A 21614-nucleotide genomic window follows, 5' to 3' on the forward strand; every position below is an offset into this window, starting at 1 on the left:
CACACGAACTTGATATTTTAGTGCATTTAGACCCAAATGACCGGTGATATTTTAGTGCATTTAGACCCAAATGACTGGTGATATTTTAGTGAATTTAGACCCAAATGACTGGTGATATTTTAGTGAATTTAGACCCAAATGACCGGTGATATTTTAGTGAATTTAGACCCAAATGACCGGTTGTTCCGCGTCATAATTTTTCAGCCAATATTCCGGCGAACCTCCCACCTTCCACTTTTTCCAATACTCCCCCAGTCCCCCCGTCCCATTATTTTTAATTCAAATTTTCATAATTAAAATTTTTTTTTGGGTAAATTTAGAGGGTCTTTCTCTCCCTCCGTCCGTTTAACGGTCCGGGGTCCACCGACGTTCGCTCCGGGAGGCACGGGAGCTGGGCCAGGGGGAATCGTCACTTGTGGGAATTGAGCCCGGGTTCTCTCGAAATTCCTCCCCACAAAGAGAGCTCACTTGTCACTTGAGCTACCCACTAAGTTAAATTTTCATAATATTAAGTTTAGTATTAATATACAAAATTTATATATTTAGAAACTACACTAAAAAATACTATTAAATACAAAAAATCAGCCAAGGACCTTGTGGTCTAGTGGCATCAAACCCTTCCCTTTATATGGGAGGTGGTGGGTTCGAGCCAGGCAATACTGACTCTTGTGTTTCAATAGGTTGAGAAAGTAGTGATAAAATCTATAAATGTTTGGAACAAGGTGCTGAACCACCACGCCAATCATGTTGGTTAAGTTGATGAAAGTTTAAAAGATTATAGGAAAGTCTACAAAAACTCGATAAAAATCATTTAAAATCCATCACTTTAAAAGTTTTTGAAAATCTTAAAAGTCTTATTGAATATACCCTCTAACACTTAGTAACATTTTTTTTAAGTAAGAAAGACTATTGCAACAGGTCATTTACCTATTTTGGGGTTTCATTGACAAAAAATTACAAGTTTAAGAGTTTAATTGATCATTTTAGAAGTTTAGGGGCATAATTGAATTTTGGTGTATAGTTTATGGATCTATTTGACATTTTCCCCTTAATTGTTTGACTTGGTTGAAAAATCAATATAAGTGTTCGGTTAATAAGTTTTTTTATAACTCCAAAATACTAAATTTCAAATGGTTACTAAAAGCAACATTTTCAATTAACCTTTTGATAAATGAAATTATACCAAACAGCTATCAGTTAGCTAATTAACCAAATATTTTTCTACAATCAGCTAATATTATCAATTAATTATACATTCTAACCCAAACATGACCAAAAACTAAATGGAGGTGAAATATAAATGATGATGATGATGATGAGTTATTTAAAATTTTAAGTGTCCTGTCTCCAGAAGAGAATGAGTTATTGTCCATATTTTGAGTCGATATTAAATCAACATCTACGTGCTTACTTGTTTTTTTTGTTTTGTTTTTTTTTTTTTAGATTCGAGAGTATTTTTTAGTACTACTGACTCTATTACTGCCTCGACTGAGAGGCAAACTCACAACCTCCCATATAGGGTGCAATGTGGTGTTTATCGAGGCAAACCCCACTCCTCTTCCGAGTATGTGAGTAAACCTTCGCCCTGCGATCCTAGTCGGTAAAGGACCACAAGAAGGTTAACCAGCCTAGGTTGCTCATAGCTGACCGGCTCACTAAACCAAGTAGTAAATGATTTGCTCAATTCACTTGGGTGGGGATCGAACCCCGAACCTCATGCTTAAGGGACGAGGTGCTGAATTATCACTCCAACCATGTTGGTTCATAAAACCATATTTTTAAGGTGAATGTGGAATAAATTCAAACTTCGATAGAAGTTTATATTTTCCATATTAATATTTGGCATTGATTATTTAACAGAGACAGATCCTGCCAGTTGCCTCACTCTCTCATGTGACACACCCGAGATAAGCATGCCCCGTCCGCTCTCGCAGTCACACAACAGCAAGTTCACATTAACATCGAGGGGTGCTTCTGTAATTTCACATGCTATCTAAACTCTAAATCTACGCACACAGACAATCGGCCGTTTGTCTGATCCACTTTCCGGCGACGCGGAAATCTCTCCGTTTGTCCACAACCTCCACACTCGCCTTTCAACATCTTCAGGACTCCCCTATCAGCACACTAAAACGCGACTACACTCTGTTGCATTTGTACAGGGTGGTAGTGCACTGTACAATGCACCAATGGCTCAGTACCGACAATCGGGATACGGCAATGGCGGCGGCGGATTCGCTCGGAATGGTGGAGTCGCACCGGATCACGTGCCGATTGTGACTCGCCACTCCACGCACAAGCAGCAGCAGCAGCAGCCGCCGCGGCATGCTCACCAACACCACCGTCGGTTTAAGGTTCGCAAGATCTCGATCGGTGCTTTCGTCGTCATTCTCTCCGTCGCCTTCACCGTCTCCGTCGTTGCTTTTCTGTATATTACTTCCCAAAATAAAGGTAAATGCAAGCTTGTAGATACCGATATTTTTGTACTGCAGTCCAGACGAGTGATTTTAAGCTAGTTTTGGCTTTAGGATAGTTACATTTAGTTGTAAAATGAAGCCGGTTGGTTTTTCTAGTTCTCCTTTGCTAAGTTAACTGCTTAGATTGGGATTGGGATTGCTGAAGTTTTGGTTTAACTGAATTAGTAATATTTCCTTGCTTCAATGAAACTCTTATAAATCTAATAAACTTAACAGTCTTTTCATATTACTATCTGTTATACTTACTGACTTGTTCATTTTTATTCCACATTTCATATATTTATGTATTTGAATTAGTGGAAAGAATTCTAAGGGATACCCGATCGTTTGATTCATTTCAGAGCTCTAAATCAAAATTATGTTAAAATCTTACGTAATAGAGAAGATGATTACTAGTATGTTATTTGGTCTTATTTTGTATATTGTCATACTCCCTAGATTTTGCTTCTTGTATGTAGGCACAAGTTTTGGGATTGATATCAAATTGGTAATTTTTCTTTACAAAAAATCGTTTAATGAAAAAACATCCAAAATGGATTCACAACTTTTGGGATGCTTCACTTTTAATGATGAATCCATGATTTATGCTGGGACATAGGATGAATAATGTTGATCTGTTCAGAAGTATTTATGTTTTGGGTTAGTGATAAGTGTTCATCCAATGATTATCTAGGTCTTCATCTTATAAACTGTCCTTTCTCTCTCTTTGCTGGTGCAGAATTTAATCAAAGTCATTCTCAGGATGATGACATTGAAGAAGATCTGGATTTTCTTACCAACGTGACACGGACACAAGGACAGAAGGTACATTTTGGACATGGATCAGTTAAACAGGGCAGGGATTCCCGATATTGGGACAGGGATGACAGGAGAAGAGACAATGATTATAGTGAGGAGGAGTTGGAAAGGAACCGCAATGTCACCCAGGATAAGGTCCAATCTCCTCCAAAGGGAAAGAACAGTGATGAGAAGTCTTCAAGTTCTGAATCTGTTAAAGATTTGGATCATAGAGGCAAAGGCTTATACAATGAAGCTGGGCGTGATGAACTAAAAGTGTATGAAGCTAAATATCAGGCTTCTTTAGACAGTATTGGCCAATCACAAGAGGGAAATATCACGGAGAACCATCCATCTGATATTATAAATAATGGAACAAAGAGTGAGACGATAGACATTGATAAAGACAATTCAAACACGGAAGAATATGATGAGTATGACCGTGAAGATGGGGACTATTCTACTACTGTTGGTGTGAATAACATACATTCTTTTGGTAAACATGATGCTGGGATAAAGAATAAAGGTTTTAAAGAGGCTGGTAAAGCTTCCACTGTTTCGTCTAATGATCATCCCTTCTCAAAGTCTCAACATTTCAAAGGTAGCACAAATTCAATCCATGACAGTCAGGATGCAAGGACTGCATCTGAAAAGCGACCAGCTTCAAGGAAGAGATCAAAGCGGCGTAAGTTAGCTAACTTTTGCTGCTTCTTCTCATTATTTGTGTTATGTGGTTTAGATAATATACTGTTCCAGCTTCTTATCTATATTCGCTACTGCTTGCTTGAAATTATTGAACTGTGTTAGTGCACGTGAGAAAGAGAGACGTGTGCACAGTAGTGCAAAATATCATAAAAATTTGAATGCAAAGAAGTTGCTGCTCAAGAAGCAAAAGTCTCCCCTCATCCTGTCGCGTGTGCACTTTTTGATTCGTAATGATAGTTCATGAAAGGACATAAAGAAGATGCTTATGAGAATCCTCTCAGCTCAGCTACTAATCATTGCCTTGGTAAGCTATTTCCTCATTGTTAGGAATGTGAATGGGTGTTAGGATTGCGAAGGCATGTTAGGAGTACAGAGTGATTAGTGCTAGATGTAAAAATACCTGTGAGTTAATTCCACCTTTGGTTCCTAGAATGTTGTGGCCATCTTAAATTTAGTTGACAAATTTCAATTCTCACATGTTTAGTCCTCTACTTTTAAAATTGCTCTCTCATGTAGAAGTGTGGAATTTGGTGAAATGTCCACAAAGTGGGGGCATTTTGGACTGAATGTGGAACGTTTTTGAAAGTAGAGGACTAAATGTGTCAAAATTGACAACGATTAGATCTGGAATTGCCACTATACTCAAAGGACCAGAAGTTGAATTAACTCAAATGCCCATGTACTCCGTATTTTCCAAAGTAAAAAATGTGAAATAAGCTCCTACCTCTCTCCTTCAACCTATTTCCTTTATTTTCACTGCATTTTTACATATATTTACACTCACCAACTAGCTAATCAGCATGCGCCTCCTTGGATGGGTTCTTCCTTTTGCTTCTTAGATTTATTGAATATTAGCAGCCATCTGCAGCTATTGCTCCCCTTCCAAGGGCAGGTTCTTACCTCATTACTCACCTTTCTGCCACTCAAAAACACCACTTGCCATCTGACTTGCATGTGTTAAGCATGCCTCCAACATTCATCCTGGCCAGTATTAATCTCTAAATGAGATTCATAGTTGCATTACTTATAGCTTCATTCTTCAAAAACAATATAAGGATCATAATCGATTCCTCTCTCCTGTGTACAAACTCTTCTTTACACCAATACAATATAATTCTTGAATAGTATCTGTTGTTCCTTATTGCACTTGCTTTTCAACTTTTTTGTGCATCTTATGATTGCCCAATGGCCCCAATGGACAACTCATTGGTTTAATTTGATTATCAAATAATAATAAAAATAAATAGTCCACTATATTTATTTGCATATTGTATCTTGTAGTTTGACATGATATCTAGAATTTGGATCATCATCCTTGAAATAACAGAACTCAGGGATGAACTTGATGCAGGACAAATCTGGATCTAATTTCTGGAGTAGTTTTCTGTAGGTTAATAAAGGTCTGGGAAAAATATATTAGGCTGGAGAAGCTGAGGGGTAATGCTTTGATGATGGTTGTGTGTGTGTGCATGTGTTTTCTTTTTTTTTTTTTGGTGGTGGGGGGGTAGGGTTGGAGTGCACTCAACTAAAATTAGTGCTTATAGAAGCTCCCAAGTATCACTCATAATAAGCCCTAGGACATCCCAACTTTTGGATGAATTGGCTGAATTGCATTGCACAATTGAAGAGATAAACTTGCTCCAAATAGTCTAGTTAACTCTGAGATTGAATGCTATAAACTAGCCCTTTATGTTCAGCATTAAAATATCTAAGTTTATGAAACTAATTGACTTTGCTAGCAAGATGCTTCAAACTTAACTGGAGTATGTCTATTCAAACTTAAAGGAAGAGAATGAACAATGTTTCCAAATTTATTGAAGTCATGGCTTTTCTGAAATTCTATTGAAGGCCTTTTTTTTTGGGGGTGGGTGGGTGGGTGGGACATAAGCACATTAGATTAAGTGATTAACTAAAGCATTTTCCTTAAAATTTCTTTTCTTGGCTTATTAGTGCATCACAACTCAGTAAATAAACTGAAACCTACTATAATTATTCCCTAAACTGCAAATTGCAAAAGATATAGTAGGAAAGTATATTGGCAAAGCAGCCATAAGCTGGACCCAAAAGTTCTAACTTGTCACTCAGACTAATAGACTAACTTGTAGCATACATATGCCAGAGTACCTTTTTATGCAATATGCTTTGGTTATAATCTATAGGCAGCAAAGAGAGGAAGATATGAAAGAGACAAATGACTTTTGATTTTCTTTTAATGATAATTTCATTGTGTTACTCTAAAGCTTCATCGTAAGTAAAGCTAACATAATATTCGTCCTGGTTGTAGTGGATTTGTGTAATCTTCTCTATATGATACTTAGCCTTTTGACCTTAATTGGCTGCCTTTATTTTTCTCTTCTTCATTCCAGTAAAGCTCATTGTTTTTCCATTGTTTCTGTTCTAAAGAAGGTCTACAGTTTAGAGAATTCTTTATGTTGATTCTCATTTCTTAAGTTCTTCAGGACAGGCCCAATAACTACACTTTTTTGCTCTTTCACAAGTCATATTTGAGAATTTTACGGATGTTAATCTTTGAAATCTCTTATCCACATGTCAATGACTCAAACTTCAGCAGAAGTTTAAAAGTAACGGTAATAAATAGTCTATGAATCGCCCCACCTTCCAAATAATAAATATAAAAATAAATAAATTAGGAAGAGAGGCACAAATGTATTTTTTGTACTGAAAAAATTCTGGACTATGTCTTGGCTATCATAGAACTGAGTTTATTTGGCTGAAGACATTCCAGCACATGCATATGATATCTGTTTTCCCCTTTAATCCCTTATTGTTTTCTGAACTACACTACTAGCCTATCAATAAATAAGACTATAAGAGGTATGTAACAGCCATCACACCTCATCTCCTGTCAGTTGGTGAACCCTTTATATATTTATGATTTCTCTTTACAACTTCAACTAAAATGCTGTACATTTTACAGGCTCTTGTGAAATGAAACTGTTGAACTCTTCTGCACTGCTTGTAGAACCTTTAGAAAGTCGAAAATTTGCAAGGTTTTCTTTACAGTACACAGAAAGAGAGGATAAGACTGTTGGAGATGAAACATGGGAACCAAGATTTGCTGGACATCAGAGTATGCAAGAGAGGGAAGAATCTTTTCTTGCCCACAACCAAAAGATTAACTGTGGTTTTGTCAAAGGCCCTGAAGGAGCTCCATCTACAGGTTTTGACTTGGCTGAGGATGATGCAAAATACATTAGTAGTTGCCACATTGCTGTTATATCATGTATATTTGGAAATTCAGATCGTTTGAGAATGCCAGCAGGCAAAATGGTACCATCTGCGTTACTTTTTGCTCTCTTTCAATTCTGTATGTCATGCTTTTTGTATCAACTTCCATTTCATTTTGTTAGTTCCATTTGATTCACCCTCTTTACATATCAAGTTGTGAGGTTGTACTAGTTTAAAATACACACAGTTAAAATTACAATAACATCTGTGTTAAGTGGCCACATGTAGTACGCCCTAGGTACCATACCTGGCCGGATATATTTTGTATTACAACCAGAAAATATGCATAAAGTGCAGGATATAAGAGAAATTCCTTGCATTTGGTATTTTGGTCTGTATCAGCCGATGATGTTGCCGACTATAATAATTGAAATCATCCTTGCCTTTCTCTTTTTTTTTTTTTTTTTTCTTTCTTTGGACTGTTCATTTTTCTTTTGGTTGTCACCATGTAGGTAAAAAATTTGCTTTATAGATCACTAAAATCATTCTTTTTTCATTGCCTCCATCCAGATCTCTAGAACATCCAGGAAAAATGTTTGCTTCGTTATGTTTGTGGATGAAGCTACTTTACAATCTCTCTCATCAGAAGGGCGAATGTTGGATAGCATGGGCTTCATCGGTTTATGGAAAATTGTGTTAGTGAAAAATTTGCCTTACACTGACATGCGGAGAGTGGGAAAGATACCAAAACTTTTATCACATAGACTTTTTACTTCAGCCAGGTGAGAAAAAGCTATTTGTTTCAAGAAAGTTATCTATTTATTTATTTATTTCCACTGTTTCTAACTCTACCATATTCCCTTGCTAAAGTCCACCAAGCCCTATGGAATTTATTTGACAAAGGATGAAGTACATTTCATGGGCCTTAATGTTGGTTTTTCCATTTAAAATTATAATAATTATTAGTCATGGCCTGTCTTTATTTGTGCATGCATGTACGCTGTTTTTTATTTTTTATTTAAATGTAACTATAAGTGAAAAGTCTCTGAGAATAGCATTTGACAAAATTTGATTAATTAATAGCCCTGTGCAATTTATATTGCGATGAATAAACTGCATTTTATGGGCCTTAGTATTGGGTTTGCCATTTAAATACTATAATTTTTGGATCTTTCATGTCTTGATCATAATGTTTTCACCTTGTTTTATTTCTATGAACTGCTTATTCTTGGTTTAACTATACATGATGTGAATTTGTATAAAAATAGCATTTGGCGCAATTTGATAAATTAATTGGACTAAGATTTCTATCACTGGCTGAGGTTAAAATAAGAAATCACAAAATTTTTGACTCAGAGAGTGAGAATTCAAGAATTTTTCACTTGGTGGCTGTCTAATTCCATAGTCTGGTGGATCTGAACTTTTGACTTTGCATACTTTCTTGGACTAAAGATTTGTATGCTTTTCTGGCATCTATAAGTCATGAATGGGGCTGGGAAAATGTGGACAATGTCTGAGCTAAAACAGCTGAAAAGAATTGCAGGCCAAGTGTTAATAGTTTATTTTTGAGCCACTTTGTTCAATTCTCTAGACTTGCACTTAGTCCAATCTGCCTCCAACTGCATTTATGTTTTGCCTGTAACTGTACTTGTGGAATAGAGCTTTCTCATTTCTTTTTTTGTTTAATGTTTTGTGATTTCATTTATGCATATTTCTTCTTACTTCTCTGGTTTTCGTAAGCATTTGCATCTTGAATGCTCTCAGGTATTCGATTTGGTTAGATAGCAAACTAAGATTGCAGCTAGACCCGCTTTTGATCTTGGAGTATTTTCTCTGGCGAAAGGGTCATGAATATGCTATTTCCAATCACTATGACCGGCACTGTGTCTGGCAGGAAGTTGCTCAAAACAAGAAACTAAACAAGTACAATCATAGTGTCATAGATGAACAATTTGAAGTCTACAAGGCTGATGGACTAAAACAATTTGATGCTTCGGATCCTGACAAGCTTCTTCCAAGCAGTATGCTCTTGTCTATTTCAGCTATGGCAATAGAGTTTTCAGCTTAATTATTAATTATTGAGTAAAAAATTATTTTTGTGGTGTTGACAGATGTACCTGAAGGATCTTTTATTGTAAGGGCTCATACACCAATGTCCAACTTATTTTCTTGCCTTTGGTTTAACGAGGTCGATCGGTTTACACCTCGTGATCAGCTCAGTTTTGCATATACATACCACAAGCTGAGAAGGATGAACCCCGAGAAACCTTTCTATCTCCATATGTTCAAGGTAAGCAAACTTTTGAGAATGCTTCTTTTGAATAGGCAGACCTTGATGGATCTGATCAGTCTTTTATCTTTATTAGTAGTTGCAATAACACATTGCATGGCACACTCATTCCCGTTTCACTTCTTATAAAAAAAAATGTGCTCTTTTCACTGAAGGACTGCGAGAGGCGAAAGATAGCTAAATTGTTCCGTCATCGATCTAATCTGATGAGAGGAGGAAGATGATCTCCCAAAGAGAGACGGAGTAGACTCTGGAGACACTAAATTTTGGTGGATAGTTGATTGATTGATTGATTCAAGCTGGTGTATAAAGACATGCCAATGTGCTATATATTACCTGTAATACATATTGTATAGTGCAATCCCCGATGAAGAGGGGATACATTTCCAGAACCACGACTTTACGGGCTCCCGCTTTATGGAAATTAGAGAAGATCAGCATCGGAGATTCGGAGCCTCCATTATGGCTCTTAAAGTTTCATTCATTGCCTTCAGCCTACCAGGTGAGGCACCCCCATATCTTTTCACATGTATTTAACTATTTACCAATGCCATGGTTCTTGGTGCACTGTATTTTTTTTATAAACTGAGTGTCATATTTGTTGTTCGTTTATTGATAATGGGCATTTATTCAAGTTTTCATAGTTTTATTTGATTAATGATATGTTTAGTGATGCCTTTATTCTTCCCCTAGTGAATTAATTTTTGGTGGACTTACTATCTCAACTTAAGCAGATGTGACATCAGATCTTGGAGATCCTGACATAAATTGATATTAACCCTGCTAAACTACTAATGAGTCTTTGGGAAAAATCACTTTGATGGTGACTAATGAGTCTTTATGAAAAATGTCACAAAGAATGCAAAAACGAAAAAAAGAAAAAAAAAAAAAAAGATACACATTGGACCAAGGCCATACACAAATATAATGATCTATAATAAAAGGTTACACATTTTAAAGAGCAAAATTTTCACTGCACCAAGGCCATACACAAATATAATGATCTTCAACCCTCTGCCTGTCAATATGTAGCCAGATATCACTTTCTGTGTAGAGGCTAGAGAACTATACACAAATACACCAACCACTAGCACCACCAAAAGAGACTGAAACCGAACAAAAATAGAGCCTGGCAGGTTAAAGCCATGACTACACTTAGGTTCAGACTTCAGAGGCAAACAAACATCCATTCCATATTGCTGTCCAGAAGTGTGCTAGCCAATGAAAAGCGATTAGCGGTGGCACTTCCATAAAAAAATATAGGCAAATCAATGGCTCTTGATTTTTTTTTTTGAATAATCATTATCGCATGGATTCTTGACGCTTGAGGGGAATGCTTTCAAGATTGATTCCATCTGCTTCTTCATACTTAGGATTGCGAAACGCGAAAGATGGTGAAGAAACTGCAGATGAGCAAGGTTCATAACAATTTCAGTCAAATGCTGACTAAAATAACTATTTGAAAAGGTAACTGGATAAACCTTCATTCAAGTCTTTGGTTTTGTGAAGAAGGAAGGTTCCCGATAGAATGGTCACGAACCCACCAAGCTCCGTAACAATTTGAGTTGCATATTGCCCATTCCAGTCCTGTTCCAGGTGAAAGATATGCAAATGAATGAGAATATTACAGTTGATAAAATTGCAATCTCCAAGAAAATTTAACCCACTCAGGAATGGAGTTCTTTTATGGCACAGCCGAGGATCTAGGGTGTAGGGGGTACGGAATAAGAAAAACAAGTATAGATAACAGACTTTAATTAAAATCCGAATATGTAATCTGAGGATCAGAAGCAGTAGTTGTGTACCTTAAACATGATAACACTGGCCACAATTGTTAATGTTGTAAACATTACATAGTATATAGGCGATACAACAGACGAGTTGAATGTATCAAGAGCCTGCACTTCCACAGAAAAGACACATGTTATAATCTAAGACTGGGCTATAATGCACATATGCCAAACCACATTAAAAGACTGAATCCAATCAATTAACTAGTCTAGCCTATGACCTTATAAACCTATATGTTCTCTCTTATATTTTCAATGTAGGACTCATAACATCTAGAATTTCCACATAAGCAACCACCGCATAATTTCAACTTCGAAGTTTCTAGACAGAACTGTCAAAGAAAAGAGAAATTTTAATCACGTAACCTTGTTTAAGTAGTTCACTTGTGTCAACAAGCACGTAGCTACAATTACTGCAAAGGCCCATGTCTGAGGATATACTAACTGATTTGTCCCCCCAAACGTTAACTTCAGTGCTATGCCCAATGCTCTGACACTCATTACCTGCAAATCATTCAATAGCGTCCAGAAAGGTAAATACACTCTAGATGATATCAAATATCGAGTTATGAAAAGATATCAAGAAAGAAGAAGAAATGAGGACAGATTACGAACCCCAATTGAGCCCACAAGTGAACATACTCCAACATAAGCAATTATATGAGTCTGCCCGTACTTTGGGAGAAAATAAACAATAATTATAACAACGGCTGCTACTACCATGGTTCCATACAATAGGAAGCCTGTAAAAGGAAAAACGAATATTTACAGGTTAACAATCTAGCAATATCTGAGCAGAAAAGCATCTTAAAATAAATATCATTTTTTTGTTTTTTTAAATTTTGGTAAGTAAACATATCATTAATAGGCACCTGGTACTCATAATCTCTGTTCCTCTAGAAGAAAAGTTCCCTTACGTTACATAAACTGCTTACCTAGAGGTTTATCTAATCGTTCTTTAAGTAGTGTTATTGAAGTAAAATATTTAAGCATATTTTCTCCTCGTGAATATGTACCTGGCTCGGTAGCAAGATCCCAGAGTTCCTGCACATTCTCAATTTCACGCTCTTGTGGGGCATGTAGAACTATGATAGTTGATCCCACGATGCATAAAACGCAACCAATAATACCAAAAATGTGTAGTCTCTCCCCTAAAATCATATGTGCAAGTATAGCACTGCAGGAAGATTTAATTCAGAAACTAGACTACAGAAATCAAAATAAAAACATTTTCTAACCACTCTCTTGCCTGATAATAATACTCAGTGCACCGAGGGGAGTTACTAGTATAGCTGGAGCAAAAGCATAAGCGGCAAAATTTGCTATTTCTCCAACAATCACTGCCAAAAAGACATACATTCATATTAGGCAAATGCATAGCGAACTGAATTGGGGAAAAGAAGGCAATATATTGGTTCATTGGTTTACTACATTTTGTTTTACTACATAAAATGAAACAACCAATGAACCAATATTTTTTTTTGTTCCAAAAATATTGGTTCATTGGTTGTTTCATTTTATGTAGTAAAACAAAATATAGAACTCGGTAATTCAAGAGGAATCCATCAACCATTCCTTTCCTATTGCCGCCTAGATGCCATGTGTTGGGCAGAGGCCGGTGAAAGGCCAAGTCCAGCATCAGGTGACTAGGGGAATTGTTGGGCGGAGGCCTGAAGGGTCAAGTTCAGCACCCTGCCTCTAGAAAATTTGGCAGTATGAGGAAATAAAGTTGCACCTTCACTACAAGCTATAGCTTTTTGCGTATTGGTAAGCACTTGATCCTAACACCATGGTAGACATGGCCCATGGGGCTCATGGAGATGTAAACCTTTAAAACTCATTGAAGCAGCAAACTCATATAGCAAGCAGTAAGTCTATCTCTCTCTAATAACGTGTGTGTGCATGTGCTAGAGCATTAGGCATAGCATTCAAATTTCAGTTCTTACTATTATTGTCTTTTTTCATTCTAAAATATAGTTCTTCATCCTGATCCTTGTATTATATTTTCATTTTTCAACAAAATGACAGCTCTTACTCTTATCTTATAATTATTATTATCAATTGCTAAGCTTCTAGATATTCCAATCTCTATAAACCATATTTTCATCTTTTCTTTTCACGATTTTGAATAAGTTGTAAGCTAGAGGGGTGCACAGAAATGGACCTTAGAACTATACAAATACATTAGTATACACAACCTTAGAAAAACCATAGAAGAAACACAAATGAGGTAAAGTTCAATCTTGAAGAAATAAAATATACAAAATGATACTATCAGATTCTTCCTTAAACCCTTTTAGTTGCTCGAGAACACACAAATGGTAAGGTTGTGCATTATAAGATGCTAAGTTTCAAATTGGAAATGGGGGTAGAGTCATGCTTGTTACTTGTTAGGTATTCATCTGCAGGCTGCAGCAGATAAAATCTTCTTGTTTTGAAGACGTATTATTGAAACATACAAGCAACATAACCAGTTCTACTATATGAGCTACTCTGTTTCTCTTTATTACAACTCAAAAACGGGGGACTAGTAGTTCATATAGTGGAAGAGATTTTAAACAAACAAAAAAAGAACCCACTTGTTACCATTCCAGCCCACCAAAGTGGCTCCAATAAGTAAGAATAGCCTCCAGCGCCTGCCACAACAACAGCAGAATAAGTGACCACTAATTGCACATTTGCACCAGACAACAAAATTCAACAGCTCTATTAGAACAGTGTCTTGCAATATTTTAAGCAACACAAAGACATTTATAAACTTTTGACATTGTAAGCCTAATACAAACACCTTTTATTGGCAAAACTGGTGATTATAATAAAATAAAGTTCAATTTAATTGTTTCTATGCTGTTTTAACCTATCAAAAACCAGGGATGTGTAACTCTCATATTAGTGTTCTTAACAAACTTTATGTCCATTCAATTCAAACACAGTACATCAAAACTTATTTCAACTCACAGAGAACACACAGAGGTTTCAATTTCAAGAAAGAAACAGTATATACCTACCTGCCCTAAGACCAGATCCAGAACCAGCCTTCTTGAGTCCCTTCTTCTTGACAATGAAGCTAGACCCAATGAAGAAACTGGATGAGATAGCCAAGACCAGACCTTTGATGTTGTCTGCAGACATACCCTTTTTTCACACTCCCTACCAATCAATTTCTCTTCTATTTACTACTAGTCTAGATTCTTCAAATTAAAACTGAGAGCTCCAAGACAGGCTTTTTCATTCCACTTCTTCATACCCACACCCATTTCTGTGAATGGGTACTTGAATTCATCACTCTCTTGAATTTCTAGACTATTATGGAGAGGAAATTGGAGACACACAAAAAAAGTCAGTGGGGCAAAATGGAATTTATGGGCATTTATGAGAGGAAGGTGGTATAGTAGTGAAGAAAAAAAAATAGTGATTGTCTGAATGTCTGATCGATGACCGATCTGTGGAGCAGGAGAGAGAGAGAGAGAGAGAGAGAGGGGTAAAGTTACAGAAATTGACCAGGGTCCTTGTCTCCTTGATATAGTATTAGTACAGTAGAAAAGAAAGTCTGCTTTTCTTGGATTGACAGAAGTGAGAATCTCTTGAAAGGTGGGTGTGGAGTGAGTATAAAAATGAAAAAATCTATATTGTTTTCCTGTACATCTTCTGATCTTGTTTTCAGAAATCAGAATTGTTTATGCACTTGACATCAAAGTCAACTTCCATTTCATGACTTCAAGATTCTCATTCATATTAAATTGTGTACTTTCCACTGTAGGCCTTATCTTATGTGATTAATATTGTATTATAATTAAACAAGACTCAACTTTTCTTTTTGATATATAAGAAAGCACACAGCCCCTCTCTCTCTCACTCTGAATATGAGTTCTGAATGAATGCCACTTTATCGTTAAAGACTGAAAAATCTAACTTAAATTGTCTATAATTGATCAATTCAGATCAAGAAAGTCAGTAAATATCTATTAGAGGAAGTCGAACATAAAAATTTATTGTTACTAAATCAATGACCAACTTGATTTCTAAGTTAATTTTTCTATACATAATATATATATATATATTTCATGGAGTATAATATATTGTTTCATTATTATTGTGTGGGTCGACCCGCTCCTTGGCGGGTCAGAAACCCGCCCCAAAGACGCACCTAGCGTCCTAGCTGGCTAGCTCAGGGCGATAGAGGAGAGTGAATCAAGTTTGAGAATTGAAATGGGGGAAATTCCTATCGTTCTCCGTTCTCAACCTCACTCCCCTCAATACTATTATCCAATTCCTTATCTTCCACGCTCATCCTTTTTCAGCTCAATCCCAAAGCCAAGCCTCAAACCCAACATTCTTAAACTCAAATCCTTTTCGACCTCTTGTTCTTATTCTCATGATAATGTTAGATTGAGGGAAGCCCCATTGTTGTCGGAAGAAAGCGGGACTAGCAGAGGCGTAAACTGTAAGAATTCAAGGAAGACGAAGAGGGTGTTTTTTTTGGATGTCAATCCTCTGTGTTACAAGGGATGCACACCTTCTTTGCAGTCTTTTGCCCATTGGGTCTCCCTGTTTTTCTCCCAAGTCAGCCATAGTGACCCTGTTATTGCTGTATGAAATCTCCCTCTTTCTTCCTGAGTTCCTGTTTCCTATTTCACTTTACCTTATTCAAACAAGGTTTGATTGAAATCTTCAGTTTTTTGTTAAATTTAATATTATTATAAAAAATTTATATATTTAAAATTATATTAATAAACACAAAAACCTAAATTTAAAAATACTAAAGAAAATAAGCAAAGAAAATACAGTTGATTTGAGTTATAAATAGTAAATATAACGAGTAAAATGGGACAGTACCATTTAGTCAGTAGAGTGAAATACTATACATTTAAGATATTTTAAACTAAATTTGGTTGTTTTATAATAGTTGAAGGTCTATATTTGTTCAAATTAATAGTAGTTGACTAAATATGAAAATATCTTACTAACAAAAAGAGGTATTACCATGAGCACATACACACATATTTATTGTGTCTAAACTCTAAAGCAGAGTGATAAAACTGCATTCTGTACTATTATTGTTCAGTAATTGCATAAAGTAGGGATCTTGTTATGGTGAGGTGGGTGAGGCTTTGTTATTAACTGGATGATCAAAGTAAGGACTTTATATGCTCTTACTGACATGATTAGGAGTTAATTCGTTTATGTTAAAATCTGATGCATAGATATTCAAGAATCTTAACTAGGTTATCTGTTAATTTTGTAGGTTATTGATGGGGAAAGAGCTAATGAGTACCGCAGGAAACTGTTGCCCACATATAAAGCACATAGGAAGAAGCTCTTGGGTTCAACTTCAAAAAGATTTACAGCAGTTGAAAGATCACATAAACTCATCTTGGATGTTCTTAAGAAGTGCAATGTGCCTGTGAGTGAACTTTTTTTCTAATGAAGTTAATGTTTTTGTTCATTTGAGGACACACCTTTACACCTTTGTAAATAGGAAACGAATTGATGAAGCACTAGTATGCTATTGTATGTAGAGTAGTGTCTTCATGGAGTTGCTGCTTAGCGTGACTTTTCTCACAACATATGTATATTAAACAGAATATAGGGTGAAATTGTGAGAACTTTCATGTTTTATGTCGAATTGTTTATAGTAGTAATAGTACCCCACTAGCTTCAGTTGTTACTCTATCAGATTGCTGCTAACTGGAGCCCAAAGTTGTGTGTGTTAAAATGAATTAAGTTTTTAGATACATATATAAGTATTTTTCCCTTGTTTATAATTTCAGTTTGGCATCTATCTGGGATTACTAGTGTAATCAGCCTTGATTTTGACCTTGACTTCCTTCTGTTGGACAAGATTCCAATAGTGAAAAGGATTATTCACTCTAGATTGTTGATAAGTTATTTTGTAAGGACTTCACCTTAATGAGGCTCACAATTCAGGTTGTTAAACTTGAGTCTCATGAAGCAGATGATGTTGTAGCTACACTTGTGGGACAAGTCCTACAGAAGGGGTTTCGAGTTGTAATTGCTTCACCAGACAAAGATTTCAAGCAACTGATATCTGAAGATGTCCAAATCGTGGTTCCTGTGCCACACTTAAATAGATGGTCATTTTACACCCTCAAACACTACAGAGCTCAGTATAATTGTGATCCACAATCTGACTTGAGCTTGAGTAAGTCATGCTCTTTGTTTGTTACTTTACAATTTACAAAGTGTATTCTTGTTATTGCTTTGAGTTCCCATTCTGAACTTATCTAATATAGTCTTTCATGAACAAAAGATAGCAAATTCCTTTTGTTGTGAGAGCGAATGGCTGAGGCACTCCATTTTGCCCTGCTCTCCTCTTTTTTCCCTTGGGAAATTCTTTACACAAATTTTTAGAAAATCTTCTTCCACCAATACTAGCCTTCACAGTACATTATTTGCAGTCACTTATCAGTAAGTTCTTACTAGCTTATGATCAGGGATGAGGACTTCTTACCTTTCTGTTATGAGTTCTGGGTTCACTAATGTAAATTCTAGTTGTCTTAGATTTCAATTGAATGAAATGCCAGGAATGCACTAATAATCAGATTATGGAACTCTTACATTTTTACAACTGCTTCTAGTAAAATTTTCCACCACATATACACCTGTTTTTGTTTCTTTCTTCAGGGTGGGAGGGCAATGGATGCACTTTGGTTACTTTTATCCAGCAAACTGACACAATACTGCCTTAATACACACACACAGTTTTTTTTTGTTACCAACGTAGTATTTTCTGACAGATGCAATCCTCTAGACTTGAGTACACTTCTCTCTCTTGATCTCAACCTGTGGAAAGATAGTGTTTCCTGTGTTTTTAATGATAACCATGATAAGATAATTACAATTCTCTTCAACTTTTCTATTTCACTATTTGTTTGCAGAAGTCAAGTCCTTTTTGACAAAGGAAGTGTTTGGAAAATAATTAGACTAGATTCAGTTTGAGCCACTTCCCTCCAGTTTTGTTACTATTTAAATTTTTTGCAAAACCTGAACTAGACTTAGCGCAATTTAGTGTTCATTTGGATGTAACCCATGTTAATGGGATTAAACTACATCTAAGTATATAACTTTATGTTGATTGTCTTTGGGGTCAGCAAAATGCTTCATTGAAATGTTTTATCTGAGATCATAGTGGTGGAATAGGAAGTTCAGGGATGAGGATCAGTGGGAGCTTAGGTGTGAGGGCTAATCTTTGGCTCATCTCTCCTGACACTATGATCAAAATGTTTGATATCTGTTGTGTTATTCATTTACCTATTGAGGCTGTTGCCATTAGGATGCATTTTGGGCGATGAAGTTGATGGGGTTCCTGGCATTCAGAACGTTGTTCCTAGTTTTGGTCGAAAAACTGCACTAAAGCTCTTGCAAAAGCATGGGAATCTTGAAAACTTACTTGCTGCTGCAGCGGTAAGAACTGTGGGTAGAGACTATATACAAAACGCCCTTACACAGTATGCTGATTATCTACGTAGAAATTATGAAGTCCTCTCTCTGAAGAGGTGAGAATTTTGAATTTTCTCTTGTTTAACATTTCCACTTATAAATTCTTTTATAATCTGTGCTCCTATCATCATCTGTGATCCCCTCACTGCCTGTCCATTCTAATTGTACTTTTAAGTGACAAATTGCAGTGATGTTGATGTTCGAATTGATGACAACTGGCTATCTGAGAGACACACTGGTAATGATTCGGTAATTTTATCAAATTTCACCGACTTTCTGAAAGGAAATCAGACAGGTCGCTGACGTTTAAGCTCTTCTAGTGCAACTTATCAAGGTACGCACAATGGGATCTGCATTCTCGCTTCCTTTGCTAGAATTACACTTTTACTCACTATCCAAAAGCACATGGGAAACATTTTTCCACGAGGTTTAACTGGACATTGATTGTTAATAGTTACTGCATTGGCTGAAACCTTAGTATCTACAAATATATAGAACCCGGAATTGCATATTTATGACTCCGTAGTAATTAGCACGTACATTCTTTGATCACCGTTTCAACTGGTGTAACAGATGGTAGGCATGGTTGAAGCCACTGCCATGGAGGCTCTTATAGGCATGGCAGAGGTGATCCCTTTCGTCTTTGAGGAAACAGATTTACGATCACCAGGAAGATGACTTGACTTTTATAGGCCTGAGTTCTCAAAGAGGGGTATGATCGTTTTTCGTCCTTCATTTTGACTTATCTACGGGCCAGTTTCGTTCTGGTATCTCACTATCTCTACACTTGTTTGGATAAGAAAATCTTCTTGCATATAGTAATTACAGAGTATAATTGTTCACTACCAAGAATTTCCATGCTTTTGTTAATTTCTTTGCAGAATTGGAGAAGAAGAAGAATCAATGGTTCCTGGACAATGGTGGACTTTTCTTATAATGTTGTGCCTTTTCAAATTTTTTTTTTTAATTTAAAATTTCAAGTGGTAGGTATGATTGTTAGAAGAGGAAGGGGAGATATGATTCAAACCAATCTCAAGAGCTCTTTTATAGTAGTAGACTATTACATGATGTGATGTGGTAGATTGCATGATAGGGTAACAATGACAATGCTGAACTAGTGAATCTGTGAATGTGCAATTAAACTTTCTCAGTTATTAAAATTGATCAAATAAGTCTAATTTACTAATAATCAACCGATAAAATTACGTTGTTGACCACCATTGATAACATGTTCATGGATTTCCATGCATGAATATAACATATTGATCATGTTGATGTTCTTGACCGCACTTTTAATTTAAGAGTCTAATTAACTTTTGGCAAATTATGCTATGGACCCAGGTCCACCTTACAAGGTGGACCTGGGTCCAAAACTACGTCGTTTTTGTTTTTTTTTTTTTTTTTTTTAGTAAACATATTGCTGAATATAGAGTTGTCCAAAAATGTGTGAATGTAGAGGTTTCAAAGTGTGAATGTAAAGTATAGAAATCGTGAATGTAGATTTATGATTGTGTGAATGTAGAATTGTCTAGAAATGTGTGATGTGGAGGTTTCAAATTGTGAATATGGAGTATAGAAATCGTGAATGTAGAGTTTTGCATATGTGAATTTGTAATAGAGTTAAGAAGTTCTAACAATGTGTGAATGTGGAGTTCTCAAGTTGTGAATGTGGAGTATAGGACTTGTGAATATAGAGTTTTGAATGTGTGAATGCATAACAGTTGTAATATTTTTATTTTTTTTGAAATCAAACTTGATGATAGATTAAAACAAATGAGCAATAGAGTTAGGAGGGATAAAATCCCAGTACATAGGAGCCTCCTGAGAGAAGGCATCTGTTGCTAATATATGAGCAGCCTTATTATTATCTCTAGCGACAAAATGAATAGAACAAGAATTAAAAGAAAGCATAAGAGACTTAGAAACATCGATCGAATACCCAACATATCATAAGAGGTCCGGGTGAGGGGAGACTAGCAAGTCCCTGAGCGTGGAACAATCCGTAAAGATGCGCACAGCCAACAGACCACGATCCTTGAGCCAAGACAACGCCTCCTTACAGGCCAAAGCTTCTGCCATGAGTGGCGAAAAACAAATGGGAAGTCGCGCGTTGAACCCTGCTGTGAAGCTGCCATCGTGCGCCACCAAGATTGCATCAACTGTAGCAGTCCGAGTGTGCGGCTGGTATCCTGCATCGATGAAACAGCTGTGCAATTGTCCTCCAGGTAGTAGCGGCGTGATCATGGGATGTTGAGTCAGGCTCTGTTGGACGTGCGTATTCCTCCAAGCAGCTGCCGCCGAAGAGGCTTCTCGCCAGACACGTGCCGGTGCTATAACAGTGGTAATATAGTTATTAAACATATAATCCTGTAATGTGTGAATGTGGAGTTTACAAATGATGAATGTAGAGTATAGTGTATGTGAATGTAGACTCAGACCCACCTTGCAAGGTGGATCTGGGTCCACGGCATAACAACCCTTAACTTTTGGTATAGGGAAAATGATCAAATAGACCTTTAAATTTTATCTAAAAAGATAATTAAACTCCTAATTTTTTTAAAATAATAATTAAACCCATCAACATTTTATTTTGATGTAATGAAGCCAAAAAATGGGTGCAGGTCACTGGGTTCCGACAACTCTTTGATGAAACTCCAACCTACATCGACATCATTTTCAATAACAAAGTGATTGACAACAGACGTAGAATCGCGCGGTCACCCTTGAAGAAGGTGACCATCTGAAAGTTTCGTAGGAAGGTTGCTAGAATCCTAGTGACCTACTATTGTAGGTCATTAACCAATTTTTAAGTTTCATTACACTAAAATAAAATATTGATGAATTTAGTTACTACTTAAAAAAATTTACAAGCTTGACTTTTCAAATAAAATTCAATATTCTATTTCATCATCCTTTCATTATTTT

The 21614-nt window shown here is 36.3% G+C and overlaps 3 protein-coding genes across 4 annotated transcripts; 2 read left to right on the plus strand and 1 right to left on the minus strand.

Moving 5' to 3' along the window:
- Window positions 1-1880: 1880 nt before the first annotated feature.
- On the plus strand, window positions 1881-10099 carry LOC116002489. Its single transcript, XM_031242636.1, has 7 exons — window positions 1881-2451; window positions 3196-3939; window positions 6898-7250; window positions 7719-7930; window positions 8913-9169; window positions 9260-9438; window positions 9594-10099. Exons 1-7 carry the CDS (start codon window positions 2190-2192, stop codon window positions 9660-9662), a joined length of 2076 nt encoding a protein of 691 aa, XP_031098496.1. The 5' UTR covers window positions 1881-2189; the 3' UTR covers window positions 9663-10099.
- Window positions 10100-10259: 160 nt separating this feature from the next.
- Window positions 10260-14861, minus strand: LOC116000812 (probable magnesium transporter NIPA3). Its single transcript, XM_031240648.1, has 9 exons — window positions 14237-14861; window positions 13808-13864; window positions 12478-12568; window positions 12245-12405; window positions 11844-11971; window positions 11595-11732; window positions 11244-11336; window positions 10920-11025; window positions 10260-10841 (listed from the first exon to the last, which is right to left on the minus strand). Exons 1-9 carry the CDS (start codon window positions 14358-14360, stop codon window positions 10741-10743), a joined length of 999 nt encoding a protein of 332 aa, XP_031096508.1. The 5' UTR covers window positions 14361-14861; the 3' UTR covers window positions 10260-10740.
- Window positions 14862-15349: 488 nt separating this feature from the next.
- Window positions 15350-19849, plus strand: LOC116000933 (5'-3' exonuclease). Of its 2 annotated transcripts, none has more exons than XM_031240807.1 (7): window positions 15350-15818; window positions 16474-16632; window positions 17157-17391; window positions 18523-18745; window positions 18878-19023; window positions 19263-19456; window positions 19571-19849. In XM_031240807.1, the coding sequence occupies exons 1-5, from the start codon at window positions 15438-15440 to the stop codon at window positions 18990-18992; spliced, it is 1113 nt and encodes a 370-aa protein (XP_031096667.1). In that variant the 5' UTR covers window positions 15350-15437; the 3' UTR covers window positions 18993-19023; window positions 19263-19456; window positions 19571-19849. The 2 variants fall into 2 exon arrangements, with proteins under 2 accessions (XP_031096667.1, XP_031096668.1); XM_031240808.1 differs by having other exon boundaries at window positions 19263-19401.
- The last annotated feature ends 1765 nt before the right edge of the window (window positions 19850-21614 follow it).

This window comes from Ipomoea triloba, chromosome 13 (assembly GCF_003576645.1).
Source record: "Ipomoea triloba cultivar NCNSP0323 chromosome 13, ASM357664v1".
Classification (NCBI taxonomy): domain Eukaryota; kingdom Viridiplantae; phylum Streptophyta; class Magnoliopsida; order Solanales; family Convolvulaceae; genus Ipomoea; species Ipomoea triloba.

Excerpts from the sequence above, each read along its gene's own strand:
- LOC116000812 (XM_031240648.1), bottom strand. The coding sequence starts at position 14,360 with ATGTCTGCAGACAACATCAAAGGTCTGGTCTTGGCTATCTCATCCAGT. Across the intron at positions 11,733-11,843 it reads CACTTGTGGGCTCAATTGGG|GTAATGAGTGTCAGAGCATT; the intron begins GTTCGTAATCTG and ends AATGATTTGCAG. Across the intron at positions 11,337-11,594 it reads AAGTGAACTACTTAAACAAG|GCTCTTGATACATTCAACTC; the intron begins GTTACGTGATTA and ends GTGGAAGTGCAG.
- LOC116000933 (XM_031240807.1), top strand. The coding sequence starts at position 15,438 with ATGGGGGAAATTCCTATCGTTCTCCGTTCTCAACCTCACTCCCCTCAA. Across the intron at positions 16,633-17,156 it reads TTAAGAAGTGCAATGTGCCT|GTTGTTAAACTTGAGTCTCA; the intron begins GTGAGTGAACTT and ends CTCACAATTCAG. Across the intron at positions 18,746-18,877 it reads GAAGTCCTCTCTCTGAAGAG|TGATGTTGATGTTCGAATTG; the intron begins GTGAGAATTTTG and ends GACAAATTGCAG.
- LOC116002489 (XM_031242636.1), top strand. The coding sequence starts at position 2,190 with ATGGCTCAGTACCGACAATCGGGATACGGCAATGGCGGCGGCGGATTC. Across the intron at positions 7,251-7,718 it reads GAATGCCAGCAGGCAAAATG|ATCTCTAGAACATCCAGGAA; the intron begins GTACCATCTGCG and ends GCCTCCATCCAG. Across the intron at positions 7,931-8,912 it reads AGACTTTTTACTTCAGCCAG|GTATTCGATTTGGTTAGATA; the intron begins GTGAGAAAAAGC and ends GAATGCTCTCAG.